The sequence below is a fragment of the Prionailurus bengalensis genome, chromosome B1, assembly GCF_016509475.1.
Source record: "Prionailurus bengalensis isolate Pbe53 chromosome B1, Fcat_Pben_1.1_paternal_pri, whole genome shotgun sequence".
In the NCBI taxonomy this organism is placed as follows: domain Eukaryota; kingdom Metazoa; phylum Chordata; class Mammalia; order Carnivora; family Felidae; genus Prionailurus; species Prionailurus bengalensis.
The window spans coordinates 173,750,874-173,766,505 of record NC_057344.1 but is presented as its reverse complement, the minus strand read 5'-3'; the positions used below and the strand labels follow the sequence as shown (position 1 = coordinate 173,766,505).

Sequence of the window (15,632 nt, the reverse complement as noted above, 5' to 3'; positions counted from 1 at the left end):
TTAAATCTTCACAAATAATGGTTTCTTTGTATGAAACCATACAAAGGTATAAAAGCGGCCTGCTTTGGTTACATCTTTGAGCCTCATATTTCTATGAGCGCTTGTATATATGAAATTAATTTTTTTTTCCTATTAATCTGTCTTGTGTCAATTTAATTATTAGAGCAGCCAAAGAATCCAGGAGGGAAAAAAAGGAAAAGTTTTCGTCCCCGCCACTCCACACAGGCTTTTTGCTGTTTTAGAAATGGAGATTACTGAGAAAGGGACTGGAAGACTGGGCCAGAGCTTGAACTAAATTGAAAAGAAATTCAGAGAGAGCCTTAGTTTAGGCAGGAGGAGACCAGACCAGAGCCTCATCCCTGCCTGCCTTCGGTGGCTGTGGTGAGACTGTTGCAAAGAAACCCAGGGCATGAGGCCACACAGGAGGTCACGTCTTCAGCAGCCAGTTCAGCCAGGTCAACCTGGAAAGTACACCCAGCCCCTCAGAGAACCAGAGAAGGTGCTCAGCATTGCTCAGACTACAGGCTATGGTTCACTAAACTGCCTTCTCTTTGTTCACCTCCCCGCTGGGGAATATCTGGTTTGATCTGCCACCACTGTGTTTAGAAAGCTGGAGACTGGGTAGAGTTCACCCGAGGCCTTCATGCACAGGCCTCCTCAGAAGTGTCTGGCCTTCTCACACCCAGCCCATACATGGCTGCTTTGCCTACACCGTTCCCACTCCCAATCACCTGTGGCAGGGAAAAGAGTCTGTTTTCACTAACAAAACCTGCTGCCCTGAGATACCAGCCTATGCTGGAAAGAACATGGTGGGGCCACTTTCCTTAAAAGGCCCATGAGGCAGGTTTGTCTGTCCCCACCAGTATGCTCAGAGAGGGCAAGCAAGAAGGGAAAACCACCCTGGAATGGATCCCTATAACCGCTGCAGTTTTTTGGCCTCCAGGAACAGTTTCTGGCAACTAATTTTGACATTGAAATGGACTCTCTTGTTAATTACACGAATAAAGAGACAGAAAAGCACAGATCGAAACATTCTTCATGATGCTAGAATACAAACAATCTTTGACTCTCTAGGAAATAGAGTGAAATCAATTGTTCAGAGTCTGAAAGTATTAGGTCCAATAGGTTCAGCCTGAGGTAAAAAGAACTGAGTGTAACAAGAGGGCATTTCAATGTCAAATTATGAATGCATTTTATTCTTTTCCTCTCCATCCACCAAGACAATCAAGAAATAGTATTACTTAGATTCAGAAGAGCCCTCTGCCTCTTCTGACCATTGACTCAAATGTCTTCGAATCTATATAGTGCATGCCTCCTTCTTTTCACCCATTCTTTTCCAGTCTCAAGTCAGCTGCTTGTTACTCAGCCAGAATCTTTCCCCGAGAATTCTGTGCTAAGTATAGTCACTGAATATAGAATGCAAGTGTGAACACAGAGGCATGTGTGCTTTTTAAAAAGATGAACAAAATGGAGGAGGAAGAGGAAGCATAATGATTGATAAGGACTTTTCAGTTTACATATCTGTCTGATTCATCTTCGTTTGTTCTCTCCCCCATAACAAGTAACACAGCGTCTCCTCTGCTGTGGGCCTCTTCATAGCTGGTGAGCGTTGCTGAAATGAATATTCTATAAGCAAACCATCAGCACGGTGATGTGGTTATGAACTTAGGATCTGAGAACATTAAAATGGAAGCCAGATTGAGTGCTTCTTGTCTGTTAGTGAATCAGGAAGTAATGTATCAAGTATGAAGATACATCCTGGAACATTTTTTAACTCATAAGAAATCAACATCAATTTGTCACCTTGCAACTGTGATTTTTTTTTAAATAAAACAAGTATATTGAAATATTGAAATAAGTATTTTAGTGTGTAAAAATAAATATAAGAACTATGTGTTCATTCCCTTGCCTTGTAAGTTTATGGAATCCTAAATTAAGGCCCTTCTAAAGTGTCATGAAACTGCTGGTAATGCTGTAAGTAATGTTAAAAATTAGAGGAAAGGTCTTGTTTGTGTATGTTCTAGAGCTCCAAGGAAACATTGGCCTTACTCTAATAAGTTGTTATTTCTCAAGGCTTCATAGACAAGTGGTAGTTTTTCATTCATTCATTCAACAAATCACTATGGCCTGCAATTATGGACTTTTAGCTAGTCAGGGAGATAGACAAGTTAGCCAATGTTCACAGCCCATCAAGTAACTGCTACACTCGAGGGCACAGTAGAGGTTTGGAAGGGGAGAAAAATATACCACCCCCAAATACACCCCTTTGGCATAAGGATTAATTTTCGCTGATTATTTTTAAGAAGCACAGACACAGGAAAAGTTCTGAAAACCAAGTAGAAGTCACCCTTTTGTAAGAAACATTTACATTCATAAGGCAAATCTCCATTTTTAAGGGTGTCTCCTCTGTACCAGGAAGAGGAAGATGACTAAATCTCTAGAAACTCTTATATATAGAGAAGGCAACTGACTTAAATCTGCACAACAACCATACCCTTGTTTAGTGTGCTTTGCCTGGCAACCTCCCATAACTGCCCTCTTCCCCACTCCAACATCTTTTGTCTTTAGCTGGAGATGATATTTAAGGTGGTGGCTTGGGTTATTTGGGGGAGTTATCCAGTTTTCCTGGGTATTTCCCATGTATTCAGAAGGTATATATATTACTAGACTTTTGTTTTTCTCCTATTAATCTGTCTTTTATTACAGAGAGTGTCTCAGCCAAGAACCTTAGAAGGGTAGAGGGAAAATTACTTTTCCTCCCCTGCAGTATTACGTGTTTTCAGAGGAAGAACACACTCAGCCTGGAGGCATCAGGATAAAGAGGTGACCCTTGAGTTGAGTCTTAAGGGAGTTAGGCAAGCAGGAATTGGAAAGGCAGGGAAGTCCAGATGGAGGAAACATATTTAAAGACATAATTGTGGGAGAAATGATACATGCTGGACACTGCAATGGGCATAGGCCTGGGGAGACAAGGGTTAAATTATGAAGGATGTTACAAACATGCAAAGATATTTGACCTTTACCTCAAAGACAATGAAAGGTCACTAAACTGTTTTAAGTAGGATACCAGGGAATGAACAGAATCAGGTTTGTGTTTTAGGTTGAGGGGACTGGCAGGAAGTGTTTAAAGTTGTTTTACAAAAACCTTTTTTCCAGTCAGAGAATGTGGCCTGATTGATTGTAGGAGGGCTACTTACGTATGGGTGGATGGAAATATGTGCATGAGAGAATGCACATTCCTTCCCCATGTCCCCAGCACTGTGAGAGCAGCTCTGGGGAATGGAGGGAGGTGGCCTGACAGGGGGCTGGAGTGACCTTCCCTCTGTGTGTAAGAAGAGTCCCACCTGAAGAAGGAGCTTATAGGTGGTGTCAGCCCCCAAGTTTTGTGGTTGAACTGGGACCATGCTGTATCTTTCTGAGCCACAGGTAGGAATTGAACAGTATAAGTGAGGCTTTTAGCCTTGGCTGTAATTGGGACAGGCTTGATGGCTCCCATGCAAAAGACAGAAAAGTGACCTACCATGTGGAGAAAGAAAGGGAGCCAAGAGGGGAGGAAACTACAGAGATTGTCTGCAAATTTACACCTGCCTTTTGGAAACAGATGTTCTTAGAAGAATGTAAACTGTGAAAGAGTCACTTGATAATGAGTGGAGTTATATATGTTGTTTACATTTTCCATAACAATTTCATTTGTATTCTCCTTTAGATTTTAGTAAAGTTCATTGTGAAAATTCTAGATGGGTTTGGTTGTGGTAAAAGAAGCCAAGGAAGCTTTTTTCCCCCCTTTTCTTTCTTTTGTTCCCTGCCCCCGCCTTTTTTGAATTTAAACCAAGTTAAAAGGGGATTAAATTACTCTGGGAAATCAAGAGAAATCAGAGTAAAAATTTGAGGTGAACTTCAAGAGGACAAAGTTTGAGTTGGGTTTACTTGGCCACCTGTCTCTGTCAACATGGAGATTCTCCTTCCAGGGGTATGATCTGCTTCTGCCTTTTGAAGCTCTGTATTTTGGGCACCTGGGTGGCTCAGCCATTAAGCATCTGACTTGGGCTCAGTTCATGATCTCACAGTTTGCAAGTTCAAGTCCCACATCGGAGGAGCATGAGCCCCACTTTGGGTGAGCCCCATTTCTCTCCCTCTCTCTCTCTCTCTGCCCCTTGCTCATTTGCGGCCTCTCTATCTCCCAAAAATAATAATAATGATAATAATAAAGCTCCGTATTTTGCTCAGGTCATGATCTTGAAGTTCATGAGTTTGAGCCTCGCATCAGGCTCAGTGCTGGCAGACCCTACTTGGGATTCTCTGTCTCCCTGTCTCTCTCTGCCCCTCCCTTCTCTCAAAATAAATAACTTAAAAAAATAAATAAGCTCTGTATTTTAATAGGAGGCTGTTTCATGCCAAAACATGGATAGCAGCAGTACTGCTGAAAAAATTCTAAATCCTCTAAAAGACATCCCATTACCAGGATCCAGATTTTGAACACAGATACTGTATATAATGATATTTAAGACTTTAATCCCCCCACCCACTCACCCAAACTGGTAATCAGGGCAGAGAATGAAAAGTCACATCATTTCTTTATTAAAAGTGTCTACACACTAGGATAAGTTCTGTTTGCTATCAGTACTAAACTTTTATTTTAAAGTTTTTATTTATTTTGAGAGAGAGAGAAAGCTCAAGTAGGGAAGGGGCAGAGAAAGAAGAGAGAGGGAGAATCCCAAGCAGGCCCTGTACCATCAGCTCAGAGCTGACGCAAGGCTCCAACTCACGAATGGAACTGTGAGATCATGATCTGAGCTGAAGTCAGACCCTTAACCGACGCAGGCACCCAAACGTCCCTATCAGTACTATGCTTTAACCAAATTAAGACAGTGTTAACTTCACCATCATGATTATCAATTAAAATTATTTATTTATTTTTTTTTTAATTTTTTTTTTCAACGTTTATTTATTTTTGGGACAGAGAGAGACAGAGCATGAACGGGGGAGGGGCAGAGAGAGAGGGAGACGCAGAATCAGAAACAGGCTCCAGGCTCTGAGCCATCAGCCCAGAGCCCGACGCGGGGCTCGAACTCACGGACCGCGAGATCGTGACCTGGCTGAAGTCGGACGCTCAACCGACTGCGCCACCCAGGCGCCCCGATTATCAATTAAAATTATTACAGCACTGACAAAGGAGTATTAATACCATCTATCAAGTTATCATTAATCAAATTTTAGGTCTAATTATTCCACTTCTGATCAGTGCTATATTATTTAATCTCATGGAAAAATATTAAGACTTTGACAGGATTTATTAATCCATCATTATTCTCTGATACCATAGACCTATTTATGGGCCATGCTGTAAAATCTCAGCATAAGTTCTTAGCTGTGAATGCTTTTTCAAATCCTGTTCCATAGTATATTGCCAGAATAGGAGATTAAAAACAGCTATTTCAAATACTAATTTTAACTAGGGTGATACTTATTTATTTTAGACCTTATTAATACATCTAAGTCCTATGAGTCAGTTGTAAGGCAAATTGCATGAAAGTCCTTTGACCATTACAAAAAGGAATACACACTATCTTTCTCACCTGAAGTCATTCATTCATTCATTCAAAAATATTTACTGAGGAGTAACAGCTATCTGCTAATTGAACAAACCCAGAATAAATGATGAATAGATATTAATGAAAAAAAAAATTGCTGAGTATCTACTATGTGACAGACTCCATAAGATAAGTAAGAGACACTGGAGATGTACATTGAACCAAACAGACAAGATTCTGTTCTCACAGAGTTCACATTCTAGTGGGAATAGAGATATATGTCACATGTACTAAGTGCTGAGAAATGAGGAGCTAGAGAGAGGGGGGAGGCACAGTTTGCAGGTTTACATAGGGTAGTCAGGAAAAGTGACATGAAGGAAAAGGGAGACAGTCACGCGATTAGCTAAAAGCCATCCAGACAAAGGGACATGTAAAAGCTTCACTGGCAAGTGCTTGATGTGTTGGCAGAAGAGAAGGAGTCCAGTGTGGGGAACAGCCTGAGAACAAGCAAGGTAGGAGCTGAGGCCAGCAGCAGGGTGCGAAACCATGAGGAATGTTTTATTTAATTTGCTTTTACTGGAGTGGTAGAGCAGATAAACTGAAAATACAGGTGAGTAAATCAAAGAGAATAGATTTTGAGATGAAAAAATATATTTGACATGAAAAAAAGGAAAGGATTTATGGGAATTCCTATGTCTTAAATTAGGATTAATTTTTACCGCAATTGCAATGTGATTTGATTGCAATGCTTTTCTAGTCTTTCTCACTATAAACCCAAATGAGAAAGACTGAATTAAAATTCCAAAACTGAACAACAAATGAGAGGGGGAAAAAAAACTATGAGAAGAATGTCATTTGCTGTTACTTGCACAAATGTTAACACTGAAAAAAAATCAAATGGGGGCTGAAAAATAGTACCAAATCCCAAAAATTCAGGCCAAAAGTTTACACAACTTGTGTACTTAAAAACAATGTTACTTGGGTGCCTGGGTGGCTCAGTTGGTTGAGCATCCAACTCTTGATCTTGGCTCAGGTCATGATCCCAGGGTTATGGGATGGAGTTCAGCATCCATCTTGGTTATGGGTGTGGAGCCTGCTTAAGATTCTCTCTTTCCCTCTCGCTCTATCCCTCTCCCCTGCTCGCTCATGCGTGCATGCGTGCGCACCTTCTCTCTCTCTCAAATAAAACAAACACAACACTACTGAAATAATTTTTGTTTGTGCATGTGGGTATGGTTGCAAAGGGATGGGAAGGGGTGGAAGTCACAAACACATGGCTCTGATAATATATATATATATATATATATATATATATATATATATCCTGAGCTTTGTGATTGGAGCCCTCACTGGTAGCTTTTGTGATGTATCTTTCCTGACTGTAACAGTTTTAAATAGGCCCATCCGCTTCCTTTTGAACTAACAGTCCATGTCAATGCTTCATTGTTTTACACTATGGTGCTTTTCCTTAACCATTTCCCCAAGAGGGAGGGTACAAAATAAATCAGCCAGCCATCCCAGGCGCTATCATATTAGGGCTATGTTGTCCTGCTAATGATTTGATCCATCAGTTTTCTAGGCCACTTGCTTGCACTGGATTTTTATTGTGGAGATATACTGAAGACCTCCTAAGGAAATGTCATTTTGTGGGGGAGAAATAACACATGAACGCATTCAGTCCTCAGGATGGCATATAGCTAGCTCAAAGTAGCAAACACTGAATCTGCAAATAATGAACATGTGCATTACTTTGAGAACTAAAAGCAGGTGAGCATTTCTTTTACACGTCACTCGGAGACAAAAGAAGAAAACTCCCTCCCTCCTTTATTCCCCCAAGAACTCCACGGAGAACAGAGACCTTAGCTGTTTTGTCCGACTGATTATGAGCTGATATATGCAAAGTCCTTTAGATTTGTGTTTGGCATATAGGCGCCGAATAAATTAGTTCTTGGTATTCTCATCACCTAGCGTATAGTTGTTGCTTAACATACGTTGCCTACAGGTATGAATAAAAAACCTACTTTTGTTGAATTCCTATTATCCCACCGTTGGAAAACAAGGATTACGGTGATAGAGTTGAGGATCATAATTGCTGTGCCACAAACCCACTGCCTGGGGCACAATAATTATCAGGTTGTTGCAAAGGGAAGAGTTACAGGACACGGAGACGAGAGGCGACTCTTGGTGAGTTCCCCCAAAACTCTAGGACAATACAGTCCTGTTCTCCAAGGAATCAAAATCCACAGGCCCGCTCTCTTCTTGCTCTGAAGAGGGGACTCTTCCTAAACTTCCAGCCCCAGGAATTCCCCTCATCCCAGCTTCAAGGGGCGGGAACAACCGGAATTTTTTGTCAGGTCCGTCGCGCCCCGCCCACTCCCCCAGAGCCCCGCCCAGCCCGGCGTCCCTCCTCCGCCCCTTCCCCCATCGCTCCCCTCCCCCAAGAGCTCCCGTCGCCAGAGCCCGCGCCTCGCCCTTCCTTCGCATCCTCCTCGGTCTCCCTCTCCCTCTCCCTCCACCTCCTTCCACCTCCTCCCTCCTCGGCCCAAGCCGTCCGCGCGCGCCGCGCTGGGGGTGGAGGGAAAGAGAAACCGCCAAGCCGCGGCGGCGGCGGCGGCGGCTGTCCCCCAGGGCTCGCGGCCCCGCGCGGAGGGGGCGGGGCCTGGCGGCAGGGGGCGGGGCTGGCAGCCGCTCGCGCCGCGTCGGGTCTGACGGGCGAGCCGGTCCGACCCCCGCTCGCTCGCCCGCTCGCTCGCCCGCCCCCTCCAGGGCTGCCCGACGAGTTCGTGCCTCCTCGGCCTAGCGCAGCCTGACGGAGGGGGAGTGGCCGGCTCCGGGCCGGCCGGCACCGGGGGTGAGGCTGCCGGGGAGGGGTTGGGGACGCCCGTGGGGCCGAGCATCCCTTTCCCCGGCCCGCTGCCCTCCGCCCCCCGCCTGCCCCCTGCCTCACTCCTGGCTGCCTCGCCCCGCCGTGACCCCCGGCCGCCTCCGGAGCCCGACGCGGTAAGTGCTCCTTCCTGCTCGGCGTCGGGGAGGGGGCCGCGGCGGGCTGGTCGCGCACGGAGGCCCGCTCCCCGCCCCCACGCGACCCTCCCTCCGGGCCGTGGTGGCCGGGGTCCCGCGGGGCCCTCCGGGGCACCTCCGAGCGGAGGAGTGGGCCGAGCGGGGCCCTGCCCCAGCCGCGCCCGGGGCTCGAACCCCGGCCCGGCCTCCCCGACGCGCAGCGGGGGGCCCGGAGCTGCGTGTGGGCCGCGCTCCGACTTGGGCGAAGTTCTGCACGCGGTGGTGCGGCCGGCCCGCCGGCCGAGGCAGGACTGCGCGGCTTCTTCCCGGCACTCTTCCACTAATAAAACCAACTGGAAACCATTTCGGATTTTTTTTTTTTCACTGTTATCCGCAGGCTATCACAATCTCAGTTTTCATCTTAAGTAATTGCCTCATCCCGGAGCGTGGAGAATCAGAAAGGGACTTTATTTCAGTAAAAGCTGGCGTGCCTCCTGGAAACTCCGTTGGGCATTTCAGTGACATACTCGGGGATCGAAAGCTGACGAGGAAAAAAGTTTGCGGTAGCAGAGAGTAAAGCCTTGCTGCCGCCTTTCCTAAAGTCCCATTTGATTTAAAAAAAAAACCATTTTGGAATAGTTGATGTATTCACAAAATTCACAAGGTACGAGAGGGATCTGTACAAATTCTCTCCACGCCCCCTCCCCCCGCCCCGCAGCCCACCAATTTTACCAGTTTCTAATTTGTCCTTTCAGAGACAGTGTATGTGCAAATACACTGAAGTGAAACGGTTGTATATTAAGTGCCTAGCAGTTACTGGTACCCAATAAATGGTAATTCTCCTTCCGTTTAGAAAACAGTTTAATGAGTCGATTTGATTATTAGACAGCTAAAAGAGCAGTAGTAACTCTTTTTTCAGGTTTTAAGCATTTGCGGATTTGCCTGTATAGTGAATGTGTATGTTCTATTGGTTTGTCGTCACTATGAATACTTTTACACAAAGGTGAATACACTGATATTTTCAGGTAATGGGGCAGGTAGGGAAAAATCAACATGAAACTAGTAAGGCAGGACTTACTATATACAATATAGAGTTGCAAAAATGATTTGAAGCCCCTTAGTCTCCATGTGGTACAAAAGGATAAAACAAAACTAAATGAGAAAATTGAGGCAGAGCAAGAAAAATAATACCAAATCAAGGAAAAAGATAATACCAAGTGCATACTGTAAGATCCTGTACTAAAAGTGAGTCACAGTTTTGGCTCTGGGCTTCATAGCAGCTAGCAAAAAAAAAAAGGGGGGGGGGGAGGGGGGACAGTAAGTTTCAGTGTGTTTCTAATTACAAGATAAAAACAGATCAGTTCTGCCTAAGCAGGATATTTTCTGGTGATGAGGCCTCAGAAGAAACATTCTCTCATGGGCCCTAATAAAAAGGGAGATGGCATGGTAAGGTTGGCAGCATCTTTAAAATATTCCTACGCAAAATAATGAATCTTAGACAGTGTTCTTCAATGAAGGACAGTAATAAAACTCTAAAGATAAGTTGCCTAAAAGCTTAACTTGAACCATTCATAACACTTAGAATTATCTAGAACAGTATTTCCCAAACTCTGTTCCAGGAAATGAGAAATCAGTAGTTTATTTCTTTGAAATAAGAGTCTGAAGTCAAATAACTTTGAAATCACTGGGTTAGTCAAATTTCAACAGTTTTTTACTCAACTTCTTGGCTAATGTTAAAGATAACCCTTTTAAAGGGGAATATATTTTGTGACCTTTTCCAAATTCATTTGTTGAGAACCACTGAACCTATAGAAATGGACAGACAGGCAATTCTTCAGGAGTATTTCTTTAAACAGAGGCTTTATAAAAATTGGGAGAGCAAAGAGTTTGAGGTTAGCCAATTTGGTAAGAACCAAAGTGAAGATCATCTAAAAGCATTTTTTTTAAGTCAGCATTTTAAAAATACTGTATGTCAAAGGAAAAGTCTAATTCCCCCTAAATTCTTTCATAGTGCCTCATAATTCTGCAAGTAATGATCTCTAGAATTTCTTCCTGTCCTGTGCTTCAGGATACTGAATTAGACTAGGTTCAGGCAAGTAGAATTGCTTAAAGAATGACATTAATTATTCTATGCCATTGACATTTTTTTTAAATCACACTTTTGATACTGTTAATTTAGTATCAAATCTTGGAATTTTACAGCTGTAAGAGACCTTAGGAAGCTTGGTACCTAGTGGAAAGAGCAAGGGATTTGAAGCCAGAAAGTCTGGGATTGTGCCACTAAAGTGTTAGGTTATTCCCAGCAAGTTTATGAACCTCCCTGACTCTTTTCCCTTGTTTGTAAAATTAGAATGATGACAGCACACAGTTCATTCAATAGATGTTGAGGGTCTCATAGGTAATGTAATAGAAAAACAGTTTTAAGGGTACAAATAAAATAATGTATCAAGAATCCTTTACTGGCTAAATTTTTTCCATTCCTGAGTTCAGGTGGCAGGAGTTTGAAAGGCAAGGAGTATCACCTCATCTAAATGTATCTGGTTCCTGAATTTCAGATAGCAGGTAGTGAGGGTTTAGAGAATGGGGGATTGGTCCAAAAATGTATCTGACTTCATTCAGTTCCTGTGTTTGGATTTTGAGAGTTTGGATAATGAGGTACACTTCTATAAGAAAGTATTCTATAAATGATGCAATGCTATACAAAATGTTACTATTCTGAAGACAGATTGAAGGCTGGAGCTATTCATTGCTTTCATTCCACTTTTGAGAGAGGTGTCTGGTGAATATATCAGGTAAATTTTGCTGTTGTAACAAAAGACCCTCACATCTTCCTGGTTTAGAAAAAGGTTTGTTTCTTAGTCACAGGGCATATCCAATTAGGGTCAGCAGAACTCTGTTACAGGTGGTCATTTGGAGCCCCAGTTTATCAGAGGCTCCATCCCAACACATGCTTCCACAATTGCTAGGGCAGGGAAAAGGAGGTGATGAATTGCACATTGGCTCTTGAAGGCTTCTACCTGGAAGTGACACATATAACTTCTGCTGCCATTTTATTGGCCCAACAAGTCATGTGGCTACACCCACCTTCAAGGAGGTTGAGAAATGCAATTCTATCATGTGCCCAGCAGGAGGAGAACTGGAATATTCTGCAGACAGTCTTAATGACTACACTATGCAGGCTTTATAGTCCTATGAGTTAACATAAAATCCAGAGAAATGAAATCCAAAATATGCTTTTCAGCATTTAGAGCATAGAAAACAGCATTTTTTTTTTTGGTGTGGGTAAAAGCATGTGTGTTTAATCATAGAATTATGCTAATGAGAATTGCAAAGAATATTTTTTATTAATTGGAAATGAAATGCTTTTGAAAAACTCCATAATTAGACATACTATTTTGACCAAGTAGATTCATTGTTTTTTAATTATATGTTCATTCAAAAAATATTTAAATGTGTTAAATGTGGTGTGTATAAGGCACTATGTTAGCTCCTGTGAGAATAAAAAGATGAATGGGAAATTTACAACCCCAAATAAAATAGCACTAATTGAGTTCTCTCTCTCCTTCTCATCAATAGATTCATCAGTAGAATCTTTCCATATGATAAAACCTGATTCTGTATACTTTGCCCCAACCACTGTTTTTGGTTTTAGGGAATTTTTGGCGACAAAATAGCTTGAGCAAAAACAGTGTTTTGTTAAAAGAAGGATATAGCTTTATGTCACAGAGTCCAAGAGCAGGGAGTGCAGCAGTCTCAGAAGCAACTGACATCAACAACAGCAAGTTAGGAGCTGGGGCTGTTTCCCCTCCAGGTCTCCAGGATACCTTGCTAGTGTCTCTGCATGTATACTTCATTCCTCGTTCTGTTGACTGGTTTTCTTTATTTTGCTTTTGAATACTGGGTGTTTTAACCTAAGAATTCACACACTGAAAGGAGACTAACTAGAGCCCTTAGCAAGTCTAGAAGAACTAAATTTTTTTCTAAGTGCCACATGTTGGTTAGTTCTCAAGTTAACCACTCTCAGAGTTTGGAAATAATGGAGTTGGCCCTAAAGTATAACAAGTTAGGGTATTTGGCAACCTGTAATAGAGGAGACAGATCTGAATAGTTTGGGATTAAAGAAAGCTGTAATACCATTGAAAATTCTGCTATACAATTAACAATCAGCTTACAGATTCCACGGGGACAGGCTGATTAGGATAATCAGGTTAAGAAGATAGAGGTGGAGCTGACTTATAGCAACACTATTCCCTCCCTGAACTACTGGTAAACCATCTCCTTTGTTATCCTTCCCTCCACCCCTTCTCCCTCTCCCAAGTTACAGATTACCAAATTGCCTAACTCTTAAAGTCCCCTGCCTTTGATGCTGATCCAGGGCTCCCTGGCTTCTCCCCATGGCTAATGATGCAGAAGGAAGGGCACATTTGATATACTGCCTGACTCTGCTCTTTTCTTCAATTGGTCTAGACACTCTCTCTGGACATTTTACACTTTAACATGCTATTGCCATATCTCTCCACCAATTTCGCCTATTTTTTATTCTTAATAAATTTCCATTCTTTTTCTGTGTATACAGTTAGCCTTTCAGCAAAGTTTCCTTGCATTCTTTACCTATGCAATATCTCCTTTCTTTCTGGTTGCAAATATCCATAGCTTCACCTCAGCAGATGGCTGAAGGAATGGACTATGGGGAGGTAGGATATGTTACCTGGAAGATGGGCTCCCCAGAAAAGGAATAACAACAAAGAAAGGTGAGTCCAAGGTGTGTATTTTATTTGTCAGGGATATATGTTAGTCTAAAAGAACAGACAGAGGGGAGGGGCTGGGGTACCGATTGTAAAACATCTGCAGTGTCATTCTGAGACGTCCTTTTACTGCCGTGCAAATGTATGGGTCTTTTTAGGTTCAGCTGAACAGTCAGAAATCTACCATAGGTGTGTTTACTTAGAAGGACATCAGACAGGAACCACAGCTTTCAAGCAAGACAGCATCCAGTGTCCCTCACCCGTGGTTGTGATCCTCACAGCAGTCCATGTGAGCAGTTCCCGTAGCCATCTGGGAGTCCCTGCTCCAAGTGAAAGCTGAAGGAGAGAAAGCTCGCAACAGGTGGACGTAGGTGGCTGCCTTGGTTTTAAACATCTCGGGTCTCACAGGAAACGATGTGCCACACCACTCCATAGACTTAGTTTCCAGGGTCCCCATGAGGGATACGCCAATTACAAGAGCTGTCACACTCAGGGAGGTCAAAGCTATGGCTACCTGTGAGGTATTTATAGTTTATTTGTAGTTCCTCTGAGTTCAGGTGCAAATTTACTCATCATTTTTACTATAAGCAGTGTTGCCTAGTGACATAGTTGGCATACCTGTGTTTATCAGATCACCAGGGAACAGAGCTAAGAGAGTTAACTGAAGGCTAAATGGAGAAGGGAAAATTTAACTCCACTCACACTTGTATTATCTGCAGTATCTTCCATAGTCCTTTTCATTTGGGAAATATTGCAATAATAACTCATTTTGCTTCCTTTGATGTAGTGTGTTTTAGCTCTTATGACAGAAAAAGTGTGAAATAGGAAGAGAGGTTGAGAGGAAGGTAAGGCTGGAAAGGTAGCAAGAACTACTAGATTGTTAGAAACACTGGTTTGCATTGTAAAGATCTTGGATTTTATTGTTCTTGTAGGTGACCGAGAACAAGTTTTAAGTAAAAGTAAGATGGTCAAGAATTACATTTTGGGAGGTTACTTTGGCTATAGTATGGAAAGTAGATGAGGAAATTTAGACTTCAGTCTGGTTGGTTCACTTTTTCTTAATATATACCTGTCTTTGGGGCGATAGTTCTCTGATAAGTAGAAAGAAGAAATACCCAGTTCTCCTGCTCCATAGTCGTTTAGAATTGGTGGACAGATTCAGCATGGTGCTTTGGAAGGGCCTGAACCAATTTGTCCTGCCCCCTTGCCCCACAGAGATGGGGAGTTGGGGAGGACTGTTCTGAACTGCCTCCTAGCAATGTTGTTAAGAATAATTCTAGCCTCCACTGGTCTCCACTGCTTGCCATTTGACTCACTTACATAACTCATTTTGCTTTTTGCTGGAACTGAATTACAGAATGAATGAATTCGAGAATAATAGAATGAATTGGTGGCTTCTTTTTAAGGTCTAGTTGTAGGGCAAGCCAGGGAGTTTCTTTATAATGGTGAACTGGTGTAACATTTGTATTGATTAACTATTTCTAATTACAAGCAGCTGAGAAACAGTGCTTCACGTTTTTCTCTGTTGCTTACATTGCCCTTTACTACCCTTTCCTTACCCAGCTTTCACTGTTCCAGCTAATATACCATCTATAAAATCTGATTGGTTCTGCAGCAGAATCAGCTGGATCTGTGATTGGCTCATTATGTATACACAGAACCCAGCCAATTTTGTTTTATTATATTTGTGTCTAGAGAGTACTGATTGATTACTTTATTTCCCTCCATCACCATAAAGCTACGTAGAAGATAGAAATGCTGAATTTGGTTCAGGTCAGTAAAAGACAAAATGATGGTTATCCAGATTATTACTTTTTATGGCACATAAGACAGTTGGGTGTCTCAGCACATGCCAACCATGAAGGATCAAGCCGGAGTTTATTGGTGGTTTGCCATTACCTTTATAGTATTATAGCTTTCATCCTTGTGCTGCAGCAAATATATACCTAAATTTATAAAATCCAAGAGTGAGTGGCAAGGAAATCTTTTCTACCTGTCATCAAGTTAAAGGGCTATTTAAAAAAAATTTTTTTTAATGTTTGTTTTTGAGAAGAGAGAGACAGAGACAGAGTGCAAACAGGGAAGGGGCAGAGAGAGGGAGACACAGAATCTGAGGTAGGCTCCAGGCTCTGAGCTGTCAGCACAGAGCCTGGCTCGGGGCTCAAACTCTAAACTCATGAGAACGGTGAGATCATGACCTGAGGCGAAGTCAGGCGCCCAACCAACTGAGCCACCCAGATGCCCCTAAAGGACTGTTTTTTTAAAAGAGAAAGAGTGAGCCAGGGAGGGGCAGAAAGCGAGGGAGACAGAGTATCCAAAGCAGGCTCTGTGGCGACAGCAGAGAGTCTGACATGGG

The 15,632-nt window shown here is 42.8% G+C and overlaps 1 protein-coding gene across 10 annotated transcripts in view; it reads left to right on the top strand.

The window, feature by feature from the left end:
- Nucleotides 1–3,339: 3,339 nt before the first annotated feature.
- The window catches only part of KLHL5 (kelch like family member 5), a 97,908-nt gene continuing 85,615 nt past the window's right edge, over nucleotides 3,340–15,632 (top strand). For 3 of the 10 annotated variants that reach the window (XM_043553314.1, XM_043553300.1, XM_043553310.1), the window contains exon 1: nucleotides 13,185–13,282. Coding sequence is in view for 2 of the 10 variants with exons in the window: in XM_043553320.1 (XP_043409255.1) it covers nucleotides 13,233–13,282 (50 nt within the window). In the remaining 8 variants the exon portion in view is untranslated. Of the gene's footprint in view, nucleotides 3,427–6,021; nucleotides 6,044–8,247; nucleotides 8,532–13,184; nucleotides 13,294–15,632 lie in introns of those variants that run through there. The other 7 variants (XM_043553320.1, XM_043553316.1, XM_043553327.1 and 4 more) reach the window with 6 other exon arrangements.